The following is a 23,247-nucleotide window of genomic DNA, read 5'->3' on the forward strand; positions in this document are numbered from 1 at the left end:
AAATACTGTTTCTTCACTGACTCTCCAGTTCTTCTATTGCTATAGTCAATTTTGGAAGTTCTCACTTTTGAAATGTTGGTATAGATTAATGATCTGTATAAGCACTCCTCTGAATTAAAATAAAATAACAAAACTTCTCACCTGAGAAACCATATAGCCTGGGCTATTCTTTTGCTAAGGTACAGGGAAATGTCTGAACAATGCTCATCTTAACATGTCTTAGATGTAGAGAACTGTGTTTAAAACTGAAAATAAGTATAAACATTCGTTTTTAGACAAGCTACTGATGCTCACCCACAGTCTGGGGAGCATTTTATGATTCATACTAAATGGTCCTTAAGCTGATCTTATGTCAGCTCAAGGAGCTTTGTCCAATTTTAACTCCATCAGGGTGCCCAGCTTCCTCTAGACTGCCCTCGTTCCTACACGTGTTTGCACTTAACTATTCAACTCTGATCACCTATGTGATTGAAGGGAGACAGAGCTTTCTTGCTTTTAATGGACAATGGAAAATAGGCCATACTTTATTCTTTTGTTTCACACTTATTTTCAGCTTTACTCTTTGAAGAAGGACAATATTGATCCAGTGTATGGCCTCTTAGAAATTCATGCAAAGGTTGAATTCACACTTATTTAAAGATCGTCTAATCTAGCACTCCTCTGCCCCATTTAACAGATAAGAAAACAGACTCCAAGAGGTTAATCGTTCAAAATCACATAAGTAGTAGGGGGCAGAGGCATAATTTGAACTCAGATCCTCTGATTTCAAACCCAGAACTCACTCCACTATAGAGCTTCTAATTTTAAGATTAGATATCCCTCTCATGTTATAATACTGCCACATGAAGTAAACCAGTCTTGTAATTTAATGATTTAGAGTCTCCTTAGCAAAACAAAAAGCATTCATTTGTAGCTTTTCTTCCATTCATTGTTTCCTTTAAAAAGCTCATTTCCATAAGCAAGACCCACCTAATTGTTTTCCAAGAAGCAATAAGAACTTAATTTGATGCAAAAGTTGCATATTCATACTGTGTGTCTACACAATCAGTGTTATTACAGTTTTCAGAATGTTTGCTCACCCTGTAATACTGATACAGGCTCTTTCAATGCATACAATCTACAGACCCTGTCTAATATTTTCCATACTGGGCAATGAGATCACAAACTCCAAAACATTAAATCAAAACCTTAGGCATAACGGGTCTTCAATAAAACTCCATGGCTCATAGAGAAAAAGGGGGGAGGGAGAAAATTAAAACCATCTCAAGGTAGAAAACACATACATACACATGTATGAAGAAGGCATTTAGACAGGAGGACAACTACAGAAAAAGAAAGAAATGCTATGTCTTCATACACCTGGAGTTAACTGCTAACTTCTCATCAGGCTGAAGTGACAAGAATGAATTAACAATAAAACATAACTTGAATAGAAAAAAAAAATCCAGTTTGTGTCTTGAAGAAAATTGACCATAGGATGCATTTTGTAGAATCTTTTTTAGTTACTTTGATAACAACTTTAAAGATAGATAATAGAGGTGGATATGACATGTAATATATAGAAACAACTGACAAGGATGTGGGATTAAAGAGAAGCCATCCAAGCTGATGCTGAATAATCAATTCTTGTAATAAAGTCTACCAAAAAATAGTCATGGTTCCAGATGATTCATGGATATAACTAATGAATAAATTAATAGAGGAGATAGAAAGCAGTAAAAGGCAAAATGATACTAAGATTTGTTTTCAATGCCTGCGTGAAACTGGATGAAACTGTGGTTTTAGAAAAAAAAATACAACACGAGGTTCACTGTCCATTTGAAGTTTAGGGAATCTGGAAACCATCCGTTTGCAGGTTTCAGTATTCTTCTATGGCGGAAGTTTTATTAAACAATCATTCATGCAACGTCACTAACTTCATGCCATTTTGAGGACTTGAATTATACATTATGTACTAAAAATTCTAGGAAGTGGGTTTTAATAAGACATCATGGATATCCAGGTAAGTGAAGCACTAGATGAGAACCTTTTTAATCAAGGAAAAGATTCAATTATGTTTTCTTATGGCTAATTCATTCTCCATTTACTGTTTGTCAATGCAGGCTAAGAAGCTTCTAAAACAGCAAACCCTAAGATCCTAGAGCAGCTCATTTCAAGATGGTTCCAATTAGATTCTGTTCATGTAGATGTCTCACATGTGTAAAAATTTGCAATAGAGCAAACATAATCCACAAGGGCATCCTCTAGGCAGCAGCACCATGGTCACACTTCTCTATCTTTGCAAGTAATTGAGTCTTTAGCCACTCCATTTCTCTTCTTTGTACAAATGTCTACTCACTGAGTTTCTACTTCTGATCCTTTGTATTCCTGCTAGCACCTTTAAATCATTAGCTTTTCTCTACTAATAATCCCTAATCCTCTGCAAGTAATAAACTATTTGATAATGTTCTAAGTCTTCCCATAATGCTATTTTAAAAACTAATACTTAGTTCATTAGCATATACCTTTAAAAGAGAAGAGGTTAAGCAAACAATGCCTGACACTTTCCAAAAATTTATAAATGAAGGTGAATAAATATATTAAGAAGTGACTACACGCACATCTCAAAAGGCATCCTTTTTTTAAAAATGGAGTTTAATAAGGTATGATAAAATACAAAGGAATGAAATCTATTTTTTTCCTGCCCATATGATATTTTATATCATAGATCACTTCCCCAGAAAAATCATGAAATAGTGTGTAGCAGTAAAGAGAATTAGATCCTTGAATATTAACACAGATCTACATCTGGAAATACATGGATACAGAAGAGAGCCTTATCTTTCTAGCTATTTAATATGTCATCTATCCATTTATACGTATATACATATATTACACACTCACTTTACCCGTAGGCAAACTACTGTTTTTATCTTTTTTATGTTTCCTACTTTATTTTGAAAGCCCTAAATAAAAGCTCTTCTCTTTTCTGCTCAATAATAAAACAAGATAGTCTAAATATAGTATCCAAATTCCTGCATTTCATTGTAGAACTTCTCAGTCTTTATTTGTATACAGCCTAGTTTAGCCCAATTTAGCAGGATTCTATACCGAATTATTTTGATGATTTTCCCCCCTTTCCACTAAAATGGATTTTGAAACGTGTCTCTATGAACTTCTCTCACACCTTCCAACTTTGTTACACTTACACACCTTGACTAGTCAGTTTCTTTGTTCTTTTCAAGCGAGATTCTGACCTTCAGCTTTCCTTATCACACTAACCATTTCCCGAGAATACTCTTGGAATGTCAGCAGCCAATATAGAAGGAAAAGACACTCCATCATCCTTCTAGTTGCTGACTTTAACCACTTTCGATAATAAACATTTAGAGCCTAGCAAATAAAATGAGGTGCTTGTCAAAAGTTCAGACTTAGTCCCGCCTATGTAATATTATGGCCGAGTTAAAATAAGCTACGTGGATGGGTCTACGGTAAGGCGAGAATGGCTGTTTATTGATCTTAGAAATATTATTTAATACTAATTGGCACGATCTTCAGCACCTTCCACTTACAATATGATGTGTTTGTATGTTCAACTTTTCAGCGGCAGGTGCTGTACGGAACATCCACAGCCAGGATATAAACACCGTGGTGGAGAAGGAGAGGAGTAATGTCTACGGGGCTCCACGGGCGGTCTGAGCTAGCACACAAAGTCCGATTCAGCAGACCTAGCTCACTCGCCTTCGCTGCGTGTGCATATGCCCTGTCTGAAAGCAGCGCCAGTTAGGCGAAGGAGCAGCCTTTCCCAAGGCTTTCCTTTTCCTTTTCTTTTCATTCTCTTCGTTTTCAGGCTAGGTTGCTCTCGGTTCTTAGGTTGTTGAAAGGCCTTAGTTTGGGAAGGACCTCTTCTCCTCCATCCTTAATCTCCTTTTTACTTTATTTCTTCAGGCGCTCCTGGACGAAAAGTTTCTTTTGTACACCGGGAGCGAGACACAACCAACCCCAATCAGGGACTTGTTTCGGCAACATTGCATCTGCACTCCTCTCCCTGTTTCTAAAGGACAGGTTTATAGGAGGGCAGAAATTTTGGTTTCTTTGATTTTGATTATCTGGACTCTTCAAATAATACCAGTTTCAAGGAAGTGGCTTAAAAATAGATAGAAGTTTTGCCACTTTGCCCCTTTCCAATCTGAGGTGAATAGGACGTTTGGTTGTATGGTTGTTTGCTTGAGATCCCAATGTTGATGTGCAGGCAAAGAGGCCCCCTGAGGCCCCTCCCAGTCTGCCACCTGGGAGGACAAGTTATTGCTTAGAGTCTTGTATCTCTCTAAATATTCAGCTTACCATTGAAGGCTGGGACTGGCGGTTTGCTTTGGATACTTAGATGGCTACTTACTGGTTTCAAACTCTCCATTTGATCTCAGTCCTTGAGGTTTCAACGGAAACTTCAGGGACTATTCAGCAACAGGAAAGGGCCATTTGAGAAACCCTCTTGGGTCTCAGTTTCCTCATCTGTTAAATGAGGGAGTTGGATTACATGAATTCCAAGGTTCTCTGACATTCTAAGTTTCTAGAATTACTCAATTTAGTGACTAGTTAAGGCCGATTCACCAATTTTCCATTTTCTTCCTGGGAGCGCTCATTAATAAACATTTAATTTTTATTCCTTTCTCCGAGTCCCTGAGTTCCCTCTCCACAGTGGAATCAGGAGACCCCTTTCTTTTGTGTTACTCCAAAATTCTCCCAGGGTTTGGGGCACTAAGATACCTGTACAAACTAAGGCACTTTCAGACCGAAACAGGGTCAGGGTTTATCCGAAAATTCTGCAAGCAGTCTAAGATGCCATGCAAACACACCGTGCCTTTTATATTCCCTTTTACTCAGAGCCATCAAAAATTCGTACTTTGTTAGACAAAAACATTAGCTTGCAAATACTGCTTGCATTCGTTTGGTCAGTTGTATGGGAGGGGAGAGGGAGTTTGAGAAGAAGGAGTGACGTTGACACCTGGAGGCCAGGCGTTATGGCATGGCCCCTGTGACGACTGGTAAAGGAGTTAGCTCCCTGTGGTATTACTGGGCCTCTCTTCTTTCAAATCCTGACCCTCTTTGCTCTCCTTTACCTTTAAGTCGGCCATCGAACAACAGTGGCTCTCTATTCGCCATTATCATTGCTATTATTATTAATAATGGAATTAAGTGAAATGCCTCTAAGGGAACCAAAACAGGACACGGTACAGGAACTGCTTTTACATCCTCGAATTTGTGTTCCTGCTTTCCTGTCGGGCCATGTGACTTCGCGCTGTGAGTTACTCCAGGGACCAGAGCCGCGACTGATCAGATTCCCAGTAGCCTGAGGCCAAAGTGGATTCTTGACACTCGCGGCTCCCACAGACTCCCAGCTCTTCCAAGTACTAGCTGCCTCTTTAACCAGACCCTGAGCTCCAGCAAGATCAAAGGTTCTCCCGCACTGTGAAGACTATTATTAGCTCGACAGTCCGAGGTAGAATCCTTAAGACAGAAGTGAAAACGAAAAAGCAAAAAGTCAGTTACCTGCAGCGCTCTCGCCCTGAGGGCTCCCTGGGGACCTAGACCCTTTGGGAGAAGATCGGGTGAGGAAGGCCAGGGGCTCTGGATGCGAGTAGAAGTTAACCTGGATTCTTAGCATTTGATCCTTAAAACTAGCCTTCAGGTAAATCCCTCAACAAAAGCGGAGACTGCCGCGCCGCGAGTAGCCTGTTTGCCGACAGGGGGCGACAAACTGTTAGCTTTTCCCGCAGCGGCGGCCGCGGGCAAGCTTTTGTGTGGTCCAAACTTCGCTAAACTGGCTGCTGCGGCATTAGCTGCGGCGGTTGCTTGCAGTCGCCTCCACCTCCCAGCAGCCGCCGCCGCAGGAGTCGCCTCAAGCCAGATCCCATAAGTGTTTCTATTCTGGTCGCTATTAATATACCTTTCCTTTTACACCTTTACTGCATTCACTTGGGGGTTGCTTTCAAAAGGGTCTTCCTTCATATGATGTTTTAAATAGATTGCCTTCTCTCCAAAGGGAGAGGTTAAAGTGAACATTTTACCTGTCAAAACTATTAGGGAGTAAAAATAACTCCTTAAGCCAACTTCTCTGTCAGGCAAGTTTTTGTGCATGTATATTAAATAAACTTCAGTACATCTCAATAAGTATAAAACTAGTGTTTGTTATTGCCGCTAGATTTACAAAGCGCTTTCTTCACAAAACTCAGTATTTCTTGGGGCTCCTATGAAAAGACAGATTGTGACGTTTAAATGATTGACCGGTATCCTTTTAAGAGTGTCTTGGAATTCTCCTGGAAGCTTCTGCAAAGAGAAACACAGGAGATCAACCTGAGTGATCAAGCGGCCCTTATAACCATACCAGGGCTATCCAAGGAGAATAGAAGATTTTGGTTGTGTCTCGAGATCCTCGCGCTGAAATTCATGACGTCAAATTCTGAAATTCATGAACGAAAGTAGCTAAAAGGGTAGCGTAGTAGAGAAAGAGTGATAGAGATGTCCCATTCTCTGAGCAAAATTAATTGAATCTCAGTCTTTCTGTTCTTTCTCCCCCTCTCCCCGCCTTGTGTGTCCTTTGGAAAGGATTGTCTTTAGAGTTTGTAAAGCAACATTACCCTCACCTCCCCAAAACAGCTTTACTACTGGAATTGTGGGCTCAGACTTCCCGATAGGTAGCCCGTTGACTCAGACCAAAGCTAACCCAAATCCAGCGCTCTAAATACAAACTCAACACCCGAATTCTATCTCTTGGCCTGAAGGAGCGAAGACTTTCTTTGGGTGGAGGGGAAGGAAGAAAAGCTGATTTTTTTCAATCCTCAGTCTGCTTCCTTACTTTATCCTTTCTCCCTGTATTCTCTCCATACCCTTAACCACGGTCACCCCTGACACTTTCGGAAGTCTCCCCAAAGCTATTGTTTAGACTCTTTTTTGCCCTTCAAACAACAGATTCTGCTCTTGATCATTCCAAGTGACCGTTCTAGCCACTCATTTAAAATCCAGTCTTTCTTTGAAAAAGGCGAAATCTTGTCCTTCGCTTGTTTCTTCGAGCCTTCCTCGCCCCATTCCCGCCTTCTTAAGCCCAGATCAAAACAGAGACTTCCCCCAACTTCAGTCCTCTCTGCTCTTCTGAAAAGTCCTAGCCTATGCAGAGTGGGGATTTATGGTCCTGTTCCTTTTAATTGACATATTCATATACGCTGCTTAGGAACTAACGATTCTCTTTGGTCAAGCAGTCAAGGTAAAAGGGTCAGGGCCAGCCTGTTATCTGGGCCCACGCTGATCTTTTCCATCTGTGAGTCTTTGCGGGAGAAATAACTGCGGCTCAGATTGGCAACCCGGACGCGGTCCTGACAAATTACACACAGGCGGACTCTTGGGTTTCTCGGCCTAGGCCTTGGTCTTTGGGTCCGACATTCTTGACTCGGAATCACAGAAGCACAGTCTTTGGGACCTGAACTAGAAGACAGACACCCGCGGAGGGAGGGGTCTATTTTTCTTTGCCGGGTGTTATTCAGTATTCTCAGTTCTCTCACCCACCTTTTCCCCTCCCTCCTCCTGAGCCCCTGACGCTCTCTCCTTCTAGGCACATTTGTATTGTGGCACAAGTTTCTTCTCCAGTTCTAAACTGCACTAAACTAGTTCGGAGCTTGGAAATGGGAACTCTCATAGATTTGTGGTTTCTGATTGCATTGTTATAGCCAAGAAAAGGGAAATCCCGCGGGACAATACATATTTGGCCATTTATTTCAAAGGACAAAATATTTTCAATGTATGATGAAAATAGTTAAAACATTGACATGCCTGGTAAGAGAATCTCTCGGTCCTCTAAGGTCTGTGATCTGAGAGAGAGAGGGAGAGAGAGAGAGGGGGAGAGAGAGAGAGAGAGAGAGAGAGAGAGAGAGAGAGAGAGAGAGAGAGAGAGAGAGAGAGACAGAGACAGAGACAGAGAGACAGAGACAGAGAGAGACTCCTTCATTGCCTATACTCTCCTCTGAGGTTTCATTAGTCTTCAAGCTAACTCAGTCGATGTATAGTTCGGTCACCTTAGAAGCAGAATTCCCGAAATTGGGTGTCTGAAAACCAGAAGCCGACAGTGAAAAATGTGTTTGGGATGATGGTGGTGTCCGACGCCTAAGTAAAAGACCGTAAACGGTTGGATTATTTGCAAATGATTTCCTATAAGTGAAAGTTTGAGGGGGAATAGGGGAAAGGGATTTTGCTACCTTTAGCTTGGACTACCTTCAAAGATTCACCCTTCCTTTCAGGTATAGTAACTTTTCACCTCTTTAAAAAAAAAAAAAGAAATCTGCCTGGGTGGGTGGGCAAAGCTTGAGGGGTTAGTGAGTTTGAGTCCGGGTACCCTTTACAGTCAGTGAAATAACCCTGGCATCCGTGGTCAGCTCCCACTTAAAGGAATCGAATTCACAAGATCTTAACTACAACAACACAACACAACAGCAGCAACAATGAATAAGCAGGGAAAACTGGACCAGCACCGTGACCCTAATCACGGGCACAAACTGATGTACACGCATTGTTTGCCTTAAAGACAACAACCAACCTGCAATTATTTCCCAAATACTTAACAAGTGAACCCGGGGAAAGAGAGGAGGGAAAAGATTTGAGGGGTTCGAGGCTGCGGTCAGAGCTGGGTCTGGAGCAGGCTGGAGGTTTCTGCCTGGGTTTGGGTTTCAGTCTAGGATGAGTGAGACACTGGGTTGGGGCGGAGTGGGGTAGGGGTGAGGGTGAGAGAGGAGGAATGACTTACTGGGGGGTGGGGGAGGTGGAGAAGAGGAGGGTGTAGAGGTGGGAGGAGGGAGGTAGAGTTACACACCAGAAGGGAAGCCTAGCCCGAGCTGCAGCCGGAGCGAAATGACGGGAACCAATGAGATGCCAATGAACGCGTCTCCGGCGTGACCGCCGAGATTGACGTGGAGGACACGTCAAATTGATCCGAATACACTGAAGCCTCCTGGTCAGACGAATTTATCCCAATCGGATGAAGATCACCTTGGGGTTTAAGTGCTGCCGGAGTTGGAAAGTGTCCTGGGAGAGGGCCACCGAGGGGCTGCAGGGAGGCAGCGCAGCCGCGCTCCGGCTCCCGCTCCCGCTCCCCAGCAGGAGCGTCTCCAGTACGAAGTGGGGCCGTGACTCTCAGCTCTCGCTCTCCCTCCCTCTATGTATCTCCGCCCGTACCAGAGCACACCCGGACTGCGCCCGGCCCAATCCCAGCAGCCGCTCGGGCGCCAGGCAGCCGGCCCTGCGCGCTGCTATGGGTAAGGGAGGCAGTGGACGCCTGCGAGAAAACTGAGTTGGGGCTCTTCTCTTTTCCATTATCCTCGTTCTTTCTCTCTGCTCTCCTCGCCCCCTGGAGCGGAGGGCCTGCCTTCTCTGGCAGGCAGCGAAGCCGCGTCCGCCGACTCACCCCCAGCGGAGGGGCAGAGCAGGGCGCACTTTCTTTTACAAGTGTGTGTGTGTGTGTGTGTGTGTGTGTGTGTGTGTGTGTGTGTGTGTGTGTGTGTGTGTGTGTGTGTGTATGGGGTGTGGGGGAGGAACGGTAATCAAAGCAAAGCTTTTCTGTCCAAACTGAGTACGTGATGAGGGCATATCCTTGAGTTCGGGTGCTTATCTCCCATTTTGAGGAGCCTGTGTCGTCACCCTGCTTTGACTGCTGCTCAGATCTAAGGGATGGACTGACTGAGCAGTCAGTTTATGAAGGGTCACTTCGTCTCTTAGGAAGTTTATTGTTTGAAATCCCCGATTTGCCGGATCAGCAGTGGTCCAGGAGAGAGCAGGAAGAGAACTTTCTTTTTCTTTAAAGCGGAGTGAGTCTTCTTTGTGGGATAGGCAGGGTTTTCTTTTTAATTCTTAATACTGAGTAATCATCTCCTTTTCTTCTCGATTCCCTTCTCTTTGCCCCTCATCCCTTCCCCATCCCATCCCTTTATAGAGCAGACGTACGGAGAAGTGAACCAACTGGGCGGTGTTTTTGTCAATGGGAGACCTCTGCCCAATGCAATCCGACTTCGAATCGTGGAACTGGCCCAGCTCGGTATCCGACCGTGCGATATCAGCAGACAGCTCCGAGTGTCTCACGGCTGTGTGAGTAAAATTCTGGCGAGGTACAACGAGACCGGCTCCATCCTCCCAGGAGCGATCGGAGGGAGCAAGCCCCGGGTCACCACCCCGAATGTGGTGAAGCACATCAGGGACTACAAACAAGGAGATCCGGGTATCTTTGCCTGGGAAATTAGGGATAGACTCCTGGCCGATGGGGTCTGCGACAAATACAACGTGCCTTCGGTCAGCTCCATCAGCAGGATCTTGAGGAATAAAATTGGGAACCTGTCCCAGCCCAACCCTTACGAAGCCACCAAGCAACCTCCCCCACAGCCGGCACTGCCTTACAATCATATTTACCAGTACCCTTACCCCAATCCCATGTCACCCACTGGGACCAAGATGGGAAACCATCCCGGAGTTCCTGTCTCCGCGGGACACGTCAGTATCCCCAGGTCCTGGCCTTCTGCTCACTCGGTCAGCAACATCCTGGGCATTCGAACTTTTATGGAACAAACAGGTTAGTAAACAGAGTCCAATACGGCCCTTTAAATACATTTAGTCCACTCAGAAGGGGAAGCGCTCTCTCTTCTCTTTTTCTCTCTGTCTCTGTCTTTCTGTCTCTTTTTCTCTTTCTCTGTCTTTATGTGTGTAGGGGTGTTGGGGTGCCCTTGTGGGTTCCTGAAAGCAATGTCAAGGACTAAGCAAGCGTCCAGCGTGAGATTTGATATCTCTCCCTCTGCCCCAGTCAAAGTTTCAGAACACTAGCAGCACAAACTCTGGAGTGGGGAGGGGCAGAGGAGGTTAGGGTCCTGGCCATCTGTGGGAAAGCTTGGACATCTTGAATTTTTTATGAAAAATGTGGAAAATATTTTCTTGTGGATGATAGATTGTCGACCACAAATTCGGAGTCTTGAAATTTCGCTTTTTCAGTCTTGCAAAAAGAATGTGAGCGCAGCGAATCCATATCGCAATCTTCTTCTGCCAGATCTAAACAAAACAAATTATCTCCATCAATTTATTTGACCTTTTCCTGGAGGCTTCAGTTCCTTCTCCACCACTGAGAGAACACCCCTTCATAGGTTAGCTACCCGCCATAAGAAGACTGTCTTCAAGTTTATCATTATCATTGTTATTTTAAAACTAGGTTTGTTCTTCTGGGGCCTGTGGAATCTGGGGATTGGAATCTATATTAGTGGTTACTCCAGAGGGCTTTGGGAATACTTTACATTCAAGGCCTTTTAGGGTTTATCTTTTGGATTAACTTCACATTCAAATTGTTGGTCATTCATTTCTCTTTGGGTTCACAGACTTTGGAGAGAGGCAGCTTCATTGCCTTGCTTAGGGAGGATGTAAAGTTTGTCGTTGAAATTATTTCCTTTTCTGTCCTGTGCATATGACCTTTGACTTTCTGTGGCTTGCCATAAGTGGGTAGTCTTTGGATCAGTTCAATGAGACTCAAGGAGGGAGTCAGAACTTTCTGTGGTAAAGAAATGAGGGGATGTAGCAGAAGTAGAGTGGTGGGTAGTGGTGGATTTGAACTCCAGAAGCCTGCAAGGGATTTTGCCTATCTGCAAATCCGTTGTTTCTTTGAAATTGATTTTCAAAGCCTAAATGCTGCCCAGAGATTTTTGACTAATTTCAACTTCATTAAACCTTCTCTAGAACCATTAGGTTGCTCAGTCTGGCTAGTCAGAGTTCCCCACCAGAAGCCACAGATAAGTATTTTGAAACTTTTTTTTTGATAAAGGAATGTCAAAGCAGAATGTCTTTAGGGACTAATCATTGCGTATTATGCAAACACAAATATTAACACATCTGTGTTCAAGACACTTACCTCTGTTTACTTCCTCTCCCAGAATGTCATCCGAATGTATTCCCCAAGGTGAACTATTCCCCAGATCTTGCTTTCCTTGGATTTTTAAAACAATATAAAAGGGAGGAAATTATTTGGAATGCCCTAACTAGTGTCCACTTACCACAGCCAAAAAGGAAAAAAAAAGTTGTCCTGCAACGTTACTCAGGGTGTAAACGTCCATTCTCAGACAACAAATACTGTCCAGCAACAATTCCCCAACATTTGTATCCTAAGGCCTCAGGGTGGAGAGAAAGGGAGAAAAGAGTTGAAATTAGATTGCAACCCAGAGAAAGCTTTTGAGTAGGGCCCTGTGGACAGTGAGTGAAAGCGAAACAAAATTGGATAGAGCGGCTGCTTGCCTATTTTTTATTTCTTTCCCTGTTTTAAGGGTGTCGGGTGTCCTGCGGCTCTCCCAAAGTTTATTCAGCTACAGTCACGCATAGGGTGAAGGTTGGTGAGTGTAAATGACTTCCCCTTTTTAAGGCGAGGCTTCGTGGTTCAGGTGATAGGGCCAAGTAGGCTCCCCTGGTTCCCAGCTGTCTTCTCACAATCTCTCTTCCCATTCAAGGGGCACTGTCAGGGACTGACAGCTCTGCCTACTCCCCCAAAATGGAAGATTGGGCTGGTGTGAACAGGACGGGTTTCCCGGCCACACAAGCAGTGAACGGAATTGACAAAGCAGTTATGGAAGCAGACATCAAATACCCACAGGTAACCAGGGCCACAGAAACTGGAGAATGTTATAGCAACAATTAAGAACATCCTATGTTGGTTTTCCAATAGTCCCAGCTAAAAAGGGGGAGCAGTAACCAGATTTTTTTTAAAGATTCCAAACAGCCCTGCGCGTGTTCCTCTTTTTTTTTTTGGCTTCCCCCTTTCCTCCGCCCCACCTCGTTAGCATTTAAAAGTTGGCTTTGCAGAGGATTTATTTGTGTTTTAACTCGACACTTTTGAATGTAAGGTTAGATCTCAGAGCGTAAATCTGGTGCTTGCTCAGCGGCCCTCAGCCTGTGAACTCTGTAGAGCGGTGTTTGGATTCTCCCGCTTTCTTGTTTGCCTTCGCGTGTCCCATTCCTCCTGGTCCCAACCCAGGTCAATTAAAATACCATTGTTTTCATTCAAGCTAACTAATGCAGTTAGAGTAAGGGACATGCTTCAAGATTAATAACTGGTAACCGCCCCCCCTCCCCCCCCAGTAATGAAGGATCTTTTTTGGGGGGGGGGCGGGGAACGGATTGGGAGCTACGATAGTGCTTTCAACTGGAGGGCACCCAACATTTAACTCTTGATCCAGACGAAGCTGGGTGCAGCAGTGGAGGGCTGGTTGGTAATGCTTCCTCTCTTTCTCTCCCCTTCCCTTTAGCCTACTCCGAGTCTTTCCACAGTGGGCAGCTTTCTCCCAGCCTGCGCCTATCCCTCCTCCAACCAGCACGGAGTGTACGGCGGGCCCGGAGGCGGCTATCTTACTCCGGGCCATCCCTGGCCCGCGCAGGGCAGTCCCCTGGCCCACCACGGACCCGGTGTGACCGTACACGGGGGAGATCTAGCCACGGCCATGGCCTTCAAACATCCCAGCCGAGAAGGTAAGAGGGCTGGGAGCCACGGGCTGGGAAAGAGGTCCGATTGCCCGGAGGAAGTCACTAGATAGGAAGAGGAGGGTGGGAACGTTAACTTCAGGACCACACCGCACCTTAGGAAGGGCGAAATAGGGCAGGGGTAGGGGTGATGACAATATAAGAGTGAAGCTAGAGACATGTGGAACTGGAACAGAAGTGGAAAAAAGTTTTTATTTTTATTTTTATATTCAGACATATATGCATATGTGACCATCATTCTAGAATTTTTTTTAGCATGTATAGACAGTTATTGCTTGGTTGTGGCATATGCTTCGTTTGAATTGTTTGAAAGGGTTTTTTAATTTTTATTTATTTATTATACAAATAAAGGTCATTTCATTCTCACAACAATGCTGAGATAGATTATCAATAGACATATATGTTTTTGTGTCCAAACTTGTGATTCCATTATTATGGGAGAAGATAGGATTAGATAACCTCAAAGGTGGCTCATAACTCTAAGTCTATGATACTATGGTCCCTTGAATTCCCTGCAAGGAAACCCTCTTCAACTGTGTAGATTTGGATCTGCAGTTTACCTCTAATTTATAGTCTCTGAGAACTATTTCCAGCACTGCGAGGTGACTTGCCTAATATCACACAATTGTGGGAAAGGCAGGCCTTGAACTGAGATCTTGTTGACCCCAAGGTCCCACTCTACTGCCTCATTTTGAACTGAGGCCAAGAGAGGTTGTTATAACAAGGTAGACAAAACATTTTTTTTTTTTTACTGGACCTGTGATTTCATAGATATATGAAACTCTGACAGTGGGGGTGGGCAAAAAAGCTCTACAATTTATAATGTTAAGAGAATTGCCCCAGGGCACTGAGAGGTTCAGGCACTTGCCCAGTTGCAGAGATAGTATAGCTATTGGGACCACTTGGACTCTTAAACTTGTTCTTTATTCACAAACCCAGGACATTTCTCTATCTCTCTAGCTTGAATCTTAACTCTTTGTATGATCTTGGCATGTTATTTATCCTCCCTGGGCCTATTTTCTATCTGAAAAATGAAGGACTGATTGAAACATATCTAAAGCTCTTCAACCTTACTCCTGCAAAACACATTTCTCACCATACTCCATTTTGTCAGCCAGTCTCATTGGGTTTAGTGAAAAAGAAATGTTGAAGAGATCACTTTCCAATAATTTCTCATTCTCTATCTAGTCTAGGTCCTGCTGTTGTCAAATCAATAGTCAATTGATCTGTGCTGGGTTGGGTTTTCAAAGTCTATCCTGTAGCAGGTCCTATTGTCCAATCCATTCTTTATGTACATCCTTACTAGATTAGGCAGAATTCTCTTCTTGATTTAAACAAACACAAAATCTGCCCCCCCGCCCCATTTCCCAGATTCACAGTGGCTGTCTAAAACATTGCTTTTTTGACTCCTAGTCACTTACCTATTGGTTCTTCTTTTCCAAAATTAGGGAAAACTGATCATTCTTAGGATAGCTTGAATTCTGTTTTAGACATTTCCTTGTTATATAAAGTCATCATAATGGAAAGTTCACTGGCCTGTGAGTTGGGAGACAGGTTAGATTTGGACTTTATCATTAACAGTCTATGACCTTGAACAAGTCACTTCTTAGAGAATGTCCTCAGTTTTTATGATTTCAGTGGCTATGAATGGATAATATGAGCTAGTCCTGGAGTCCTGAAGGGACTGAATTTCTGGTTCTTCCTCAGTCTCATTTTCCTGACTTGTAAAATAGAAATTATGTAGACAAACTACCTCACAGTGTTGTGCAGACTTTGAAAATCATAAAACACTTAAAATAAATTTGAGATATTTGCCACTGTCACAAGGGAATTTTGACTGAAACAGTGAAAGGACAGTGGAGAAACAAGTCATCACACTACTTGTGGGCTGACCCTTACAGAGAAGGTTTCTTCGGAGAAACAGGATTCTCAGGCAGGCAACTGGTTTCAGACTGAGGTTACAGTATAGGTCAGGTGGCCTCAAATTTAGTAAGGCACTTGGCTACCATATTTTAAGGAAGACTACTGCAAGCTGGAGGTTCAGTTCACATTTTATGAAAGGCTTGGATCATAAGGAAAACAACCTGTTGAAGGGGATACTTCTTCTCCGACCTCAGATCCTAAACTATCTGGAGATGACTTTGTCACAATAATTCAAAGTGTTCTCATCTGGAGGCTGGGGAATTTTTGGATAAGAGCTAGTTACTGAAATTTTTAAAATGAGACTGAATTTCCTCCCTGTTTAGTTCCTTTTTAAAGGGCCTTTTGTTCCCCGCCCCCCCCAGGGAAAAATAAGAGGTACGGGAAATAAATAAATTCTTAGCCCAGAGTTTGGCTTACTCAAGTCTTCAATCTATCTGTGCTTTAATTTTTTTTTTTAGACTACATTGCATTAGGTGGAAAGGGATTGTCATCCATATGATTCAGAGAAGTAGCAAGAGACTACAGTTTGTAGCATGTAAAACTTAACTTAGCAGATGCAGAAAATATAAGTAGGATGAATATTTTCATCAATTAGGATTCTTTCCCATATGCATGATTCTAACCTACATCTTTAAAATGGTGATGGGAGTAGCAATCTCTTAAAATATTATTTTACCCAATGACTTATAAAATTTTGAATACTAAACAAATCAAGAAATGTTCAGAATGCCATAAAGGTACATTTATTTCAATTTCAGGATCCTGATTTCTTCCCTGAGGGTACTCCCTCTAATAATGTGGAATGAAACCTTTCCAGGCCTTAGAAGATGATTTCATGAATTGCCTTGGATCCAAAAATTCATCAACTTATGTCCTATCAATTAGTCTCCCTAGAATTTGCTAAGCCAGTTCGTCCTCTGGAAACAGAAATATAGTCCTTCACAAGTCCCTTAAACAAACTTTTCAATTATGAGTTTTTTCCTTCCTCTTTCTGATAATTACCTTTAAGTGAATGTGTGCTAATTTGGGAAATACAGAAATGTATGTATAACTTTTGAATGTTTTACTTAATTGTCTTTACATTTCCAACTGGTGTCCTTTTCTTCATTATAAGGACATATTTGCACACATTTCAAACCTTACTCCCTCAGTAATTAGAGTAATAGCTTAATTATTTATTTTTTTGGTTTGTACATTCTTAAAATCAGGGTCTTTGGTTCAGAACTGTAGAACATTAAGCATCCCATTTAAAATGACTTGTACTGAAATAATTTCTATTGTTAAGTCTGTTGAATCAGGTTATATCAAGATAGAATGCAAATATAATTACAATATTGTAAATATACTTCATTTGAAGTGTAGGAATCATTAAATGGGATACTTTAATTGGACTTTCCATGCAGTTGCAAAGATATTAATTGTCCTCACTTTAAACACTTCACTCCCTGTTCTAAAGGTAGAAGTGAGACTTTTTTTAAAAGCATTTTTGTCAACATTTGACTTTTGAGGCATCATTGTTTAGGAAATTGAACATTTGAAAAGAGGGCATCATTTCCTGAGAATATAAATTCCCATTGAATCTTCAACTTCCATACTTTATTTGGAATACCATTTAGAACCAAAGATGACTAATTTTCTCGTTTAGAGGGTGAAAACAGTATGCCATTGGAAAAACAATGAATTTTGGTAGCCTAGTGTCAGGCTTTTGAACTGGTAAATACTTCAATTAATATAGTATTATAGAAAGGCTGGCCTGAGATTCAGGCTCTGGTTTGTGACAGATATATATGTATATGTGTGTGTATGTACACATATGGTATGAGTATATGTATGTACATGTGTATATGTATATAAGCATACATGTATATATGTACATACACATATATGTATATATATGCATGCATTTTTTTAAAGTGAATTATTTAACCTCTCTGGACCTCAGTTTCCACATATGTAAAATGAGAGTTTTCAACTCCATATCCTCTGGGGTTCCATCCATCTCTAGAAGTAAGTTGGAGGTGAAGAATTCCATGGTTCCAAAAAGATACAGATTCAGGTCTTGCCCTTGCAATTTACTGAGTATCTGATCTTAGAGAAGACACTTAATCTCTCTGTGCTGCACATAATTCTTCCCCTAAACTGTACAAATAAACTGTTCCTCTTTGTGGGTGGAAGGATTTTCTGTATTGTAAGTTCCCCATGTCAGGTGAAATTACAGGTCAGTGTTATATATTTCATTATGATTCAACGGATATAGAATAAAACTGGAAAAGTTCCTTTTCTTCAGTACAAATTAATTGAATTTCAAATTACTCTCCTCATTTCCTTTTAATAAGTCCCCAAATGCATCATCTGGTCTCCTATACGTAGTTGATTAGCCTCTACTGAATTCAACCTATTATTATTCTGGTTGTAAAGAGTCTGAAAATTCTCATGAATTGCAAAGACAAATTAAAGGGCCAGATCATTTTGCTTCCTCCACCCGTCCTGGTGGCAGGAGTCAGGCATTTATAGATCTTACCACCCACCACTCTTCTTCGAACGTCCCAGGCAGTATGGCCTTGTTTACACAGCACTGGTGATCATTTCAGTGTGGTCAGAACACCAGGACAGTTCCCCCAGGACATTTGGTATTGAAGTAGCAGTTTGGAAAAACATAGAAACTCTACTGTAAAATCGGCCCTGTCTTCGCAATCAATCATTGGGCTACAAGCCTCGGATCCCAGCCTTCCCAACTCAAGACTGTCGGAGAGACTCTGAAAATCCAACTAGATTAGACAAAAGAACAATTTTCAATGTAGATATCTATTTTATAGAATAGAGGCAGGAAGGTGTAGTGGCTAGAGGGTCAGTCTTAGAGTCAAGGAGACTTGGTCACTGATATCACTGACTGCAAGAGGCTGAACACTCATTTGATTTCTCAGTGGCCTGGGAAACACTCTTAAAAATGAAAAATTATAGGTGAGGAAGTTTCCACACCAGGGATTTAATTTCTTCATGGGTGAAATGATAAATCCTCACCAAAAAGGAAAAAAAATGCCACCATTTGAAAATTCTTGAAGAATCCTTGCACTTCTACCCTGCACTCACAGAAATTGTCTCTGTCCTTGGACCAGTTGTCCAGGAATCCTAAAGGGAGACCTTAAAAGGAAAAAAAAATAATACCCACTCTGCTTTGGGTTTTTACCAAGAATGATTAGCAAATGTCTCTTCCATATCAAACAGCCGGCAGAACTTTAAAAGAAAACCTCAGTGACAGTCAGGAATATCCACTGGCCCTTACTCAGCACCAGTAGGAACTTTGTCAGGAAGCTGGGACCATCAATCAACTCATTAATGGAGAGTCATTTATTGAATTCCCATTACTTACTACACCCAAGATGCTGTTCTAGGTGTTGGGCATACAAAGACAAAAGAGAGACTAAATTCCTGCTTTTCTAACTGAACGAAAAAAATAAACAACAATTCTTCCTGGAGTGATTCCCTTGCTTCTCATTTTCCTCAGCCCCCAACTATAAGCAGAGTGAATGTACATTAATATCATCAGAGACCAGGTTGGTGGGCTTCATCAGAAGTGACTTGGTGTTTACAGCAAAGCTTATCGAAGAGGAGGGGGAAATTCAAATAAGAAAGGGTTAGTGTGGGAGAGGGGCTGGTGTTACCAGTAACTAGGAGTTTAGTGGGAAATACCAAAATCTGTCAGGGAAGGGTATTTGTAAAATTTCATTTATTTATTTTTTCCTCTCTCTAAAGTCAAAAGGATGTTGGCTGAGACAGCCTCAAATGTTTTCTAAACAGTATAGTCCTTTTGATGTGTGCAAGATGGAAAGGAATTGAAAACAACTCAGGCCTGGGCACCGAGTACAGTGTTTTGGAAAGAGGGGGAAGAATCAAGAGTCTCCTAGTCTTTTAAATATCATGCCACAGAGAGGGCCATGGGTTTTCAAAACAATACTTTTTTTTTTTTAAACTGGATCAGTTGAGGAAGGACTTAGGGTGTGTTTATGTGTGTGTTGGGGAGACAAGGGCCAGGACCAGAGGAACGCCTGGAGTTCCCCACCCTTGCTTGGAGGGTGCACACAGGTGCGGGCCCAATCCCCCAGGCAGCTGGAGAAGAAGCATTTGTCTAAACAGGACCCTTCCGGGGTTAGGGGAAGGTGAGGGCTTTCAGACATTTGGAAATCCAGAAGCCACTCAAATTAAGGTGTTCTGTGCCTGTCCTGCAAACGACAAATGTCTAGGAAGGAAAATAAAATTAGGCTTCTTGGGAAATGGAGCTGTTGTGGCTTAGCATTTCTGGGAGAAGTGGAGAGACTGAATGCGGTGTTTGTGCGTGTGTGTTGGGGGGGGACAGTTGTTGCAATTCTAGCGTCACTCTCTGTCTTCCAGTAGCATAAGTTGGGTCTCTTACCAAAACCTTAAATAATAGAGTGAAACATTAAGTAACATATGACCTGGTAAATACGGTGTCACGTAATATAGCGGCAAACATTCCTCAGTACTTGTTTATGACCATCAATTAGGAGCCATTTATGCCCAGCAGTCAAAGACTAGGCGGGCTATATAAAGTCCAGCCCTTTTCCTCCTCTCTTCTTAAAGTGCAAATTATCCGCCTATTTCAGAAGAATTCAGACCGCATTGAGTCTTGCATAGTGTATAATCTTTGGTGAACCCTCCCTCCCTCCTTTATTTCAGCCGGTGGTTCCCTCATTGCCACTGCTGTGCACAGAACCACGGGTATCCAACTAGGACCAGCAGCTTCTTTGGGGGTTCCTGGTCTCTGGGGTTTCCTGCTGTGTGAAGTGTGAGTGTGTGCGGGGTGCTCGAACCTGCAGAAGACCAGCAGTCTGGGGAGCAGAAGCGAAATAGGAGAAACTGAGACGGTCCACAGCTCGTTTACAAGGCCTCAGGCTGAGGGAAGCCAGTTGCCATGGAGAAAATAGGATTCTTTCTAGTTCAGCACCATGGTCTGCAGCGCCGCCCGCCGTTTACGTTCATCTCTTGCCCCTTCCCCGGCTGCCAGTCTCCTTAGCTTGCTTTCTTTTCCAACTCCTGAGTCTGCTTGTTCTCCCATTGTGCCAGACGCGTTCTGTATTTTCATCTGGCTCTGTTTTTCCTCTTGGGGAGTTGCCGTATCTTTTGCCCCTTAGTAGAAACGTGTGGTCTTTGTGTCTTCTGCAAAACACTCACTGCAGCTTGGAACAGGCGCTTCGAGTTTTTTTCCCTGAGCTGCTCTCCGTTAGATACAAAGGAGTAGTTGCTCTCACCTCTAACCCGGGTCACAGGTGTATGTGTGGGAGTACTAGAATATGAATATGGACTGCGCATCCGTCGAATTTGAAGACGCCTATTATACACAACCTACTCTCTCTTTGTTTTGTTTGTTTTTTTCTTTTTCTTTCCCAGTGGCAGATCGAAAGCCTTCCAGCCCAGTCGGCAAACCCCAAGACACCCTTAATAGCCTACACGGACTGTCTATCCCGGCTTCGTCTTCCTAGGGAGGAGCAGCGGTTTCCAGGCACCTGAGAGAACTGAGAAGGGATGGGACCTGTGAGAGGGGAGGGAGGCATGGCCATGGAGATCAGGTGGGAATAGGCACCTGCAAAAATTGCAGGCGGGTTTTTAAGAATTCGAGGAAGATGCTCCGATGCAGCGGGCATCTTTGGGGAGGGAGGAGTATTGGAGAGGAAACGAGCTGAGATCCGTTCCTTACCCAGAGGACCTAAGTTATCCCGCCAGGGTCAACGCCAAGCTGCCTGGGAAAGCGCAAAGAAAGCAGCATCCCCGCTGTCCGCCGAAAGGATTTGCTTTCTAACACATCCCCGCCTGTCTCCGTCCCTCTTTTTCCCAAGTCAGGGAAAGGAAAGGGTGAAATTATCCCTTTTTCATTTATTTCTTGTCCGCTTTCACGTTCTCATAGTTAACTGCATTATTTAACTTCGCCAGACTGAAAAATTCTTTCTTTTCTATCTGTATTTCCTTTCTAGACTGTCTCTCCCCACTGTCGTGTCAACATTTTCTCTTTTTATCCCTTCTTTTTCCTGGTTCTCTCTCATGTTTTGATTCTCCTCTTTATTTTTTCAACATCTGTTTTTTTTTCTGCCTGTATCTTTCTTGTCATCTTTTACCCTCTTATCTCTTTTTTTTGCTTGTCTTTTTACCCCTCAATCTTTTCCCCCATCCCCATGTTTTCTCAAGTTCTTTTGCTTAGAGCTGAAAATAACCTTGGAGATCACTTATTGATTAGATTCTAATCTAATTCCCTCACTTTACGGATGAAGGTTACTGAAGCCGAGTTTTGACTCTCTTTAATCTCCCTTTTTGAATTCCCCCTTTCAGCTCTGACTGTTTTTAGCCTTCTCTTCATAAGTGAATAAGTACCTAAGTCCATGGATCTTCCCCAAGTATAAGCCTTAGAAGTGATCCTTCAGTCCATCTCCCAGACTACTAATCTTCCACCTTCCTTTGGGCTTCCCAGACACCAGCCTCTGCCCAAACTGCTTTCTCAGTGTCACTATTGGTCAAAGAATCAGATCCCCAAGTCTCCATTCTTCTCTGCCTTCTCCCTCGAAGACCCAGTACTGCAAGGAGAGCCTGTATTGCCAGAAGTCCACAATAGGAACTGTGATGATTGCCTCACTGCCTAGGGAAAAGGACAAAAAAAGTCACAGCATTTTATTTTATATTTTTATAACATGAATAAAAATCCAATGAAACTGCTGCTTTTTCAGCCCTTGGTATATTTTCAAGAAATCCATGTATCCTACTGCTTTAGAGAGTTTCCTTTTTCTGCTCCTTATACAGTAATTTCACCTGAAAGGAGACTGGAATGGGGCCCAGGAGAAAAGACAAGACATCTTTTTTACCAGAACATTTTGTAACTATAATAGTTTAAGAATTTTCTCCTCTTTTGGAAATATTACCTTCCCAATCCAGTGAATCTGATCAATACTAAAACATATCATTATTTTGAGTGTTTGAGGTTCCATCATTCGTTCATTTCAACCACTAACTGCTGCAAACGTTATGGATTATAAAAATGTATAAGAACTTCTGGCTTGTGAGTAAACTGGAGGGCAGTAAAACTTGAGGATTCCTCTAAAGGCATAATAGCTAATAAAATTTTCAAGTTCAGAAGCTCTTGGCCCTTGATGCAAAACTGCTGTTTAATAGTTATAAAAAAAAAACAGGGTCAAAGTTTGTGATATTACCTGTTGAATATGATTATCCTTAGGATAAAGAAAATTATCTTTCAGGATTTCCAAACAACCAGGAAAAGATGATCTTATTTTAATGCTATTCCCTCTTTCCCTGTCCCCCTCCCCCAAATTGGAGTAATACAATTTTCAACTTCATGGATCTCAAAGTAATTTAAGTTGCCTCCTACTTTGAATTTTATAAAGTATAAATTAATTAAAGGGGCATCTCATTTGCTTTTTTCATTTCCTCAAAGTTTAGGCAAGGAATAGGAATAGGAAGTGAAACTGGGATCAATTTATTACCTGGAGAAGCTCAGGTTAAAAAAAATCCATGGGAGCTGAAAACAAATGACTAAAATGAGTTTTGAGGAAAATATTTGGTTTCAGTTAACTATTTTTCCTTTTACTCCTAATTTCCCAGAAATTACAATCTACCACAAAAAAGGTTAGTTCTCACCAGACTAATTAATTTCTAGAATTGTCACTCTACAGATAGACTGCGGAAGGAGAAATCACATAATGGTCTGTAGAATAGAATTTATTCCCAGACCACAGATTCCAGCTCAGTCACAGGACCAATTAATTTGTTAAAAAAAATGCCACTGTTATA

The 23,247-nt window shown here is 42.4% G+C and overlaps 1 protein-coding gene across 1 annotated transcript; it reads left to right on the forward strand.

The window, feature by feature from the left end:
* The first annotated feature begins 8,987 nt into the window (after positions 1 to 8,987).
* On the forward strand, positions 8,988 to 22,157 carry PAX1 (paired box 1). Its single transcript, XM_072645144.1, has 5 exons — positions 8,988 to 9,278; positions 9,953 to 10,582; positions 12,489 to 12,631; positions 13,284 to 13,503; positions 20,845 to 22,157. The coding sequence occupies exons 1-5, from the start codon at positions 9,002 to 9,004 to the stop codon at positions 20,934 to 20,936; spliced, it is 1,362 nt and encodes a 453-aa protein (XP_072501245.1). The 5' UTR covers positions 8,988 to 9,001; the 3' UTR covers positions 20,937 to 22,157.
* Positions 22,158 to 23,247: the final 1,090 nt, after the last annotated feature.

This window comes from Notamacropus eugenii, chromosome 1 (assembly GCF_028372415.1).
Source record: "Notamacropus eugenii isolate mMacEug1 chromosome 1, mMacEug1.pri_v2, whole genome shotgun sequence".
NCBI lineage: Eukaryota > Metazoa > Chordata > Mammalia > Diprotodontia > Macropodidae > Notamacropus > Notamacropus eugenii.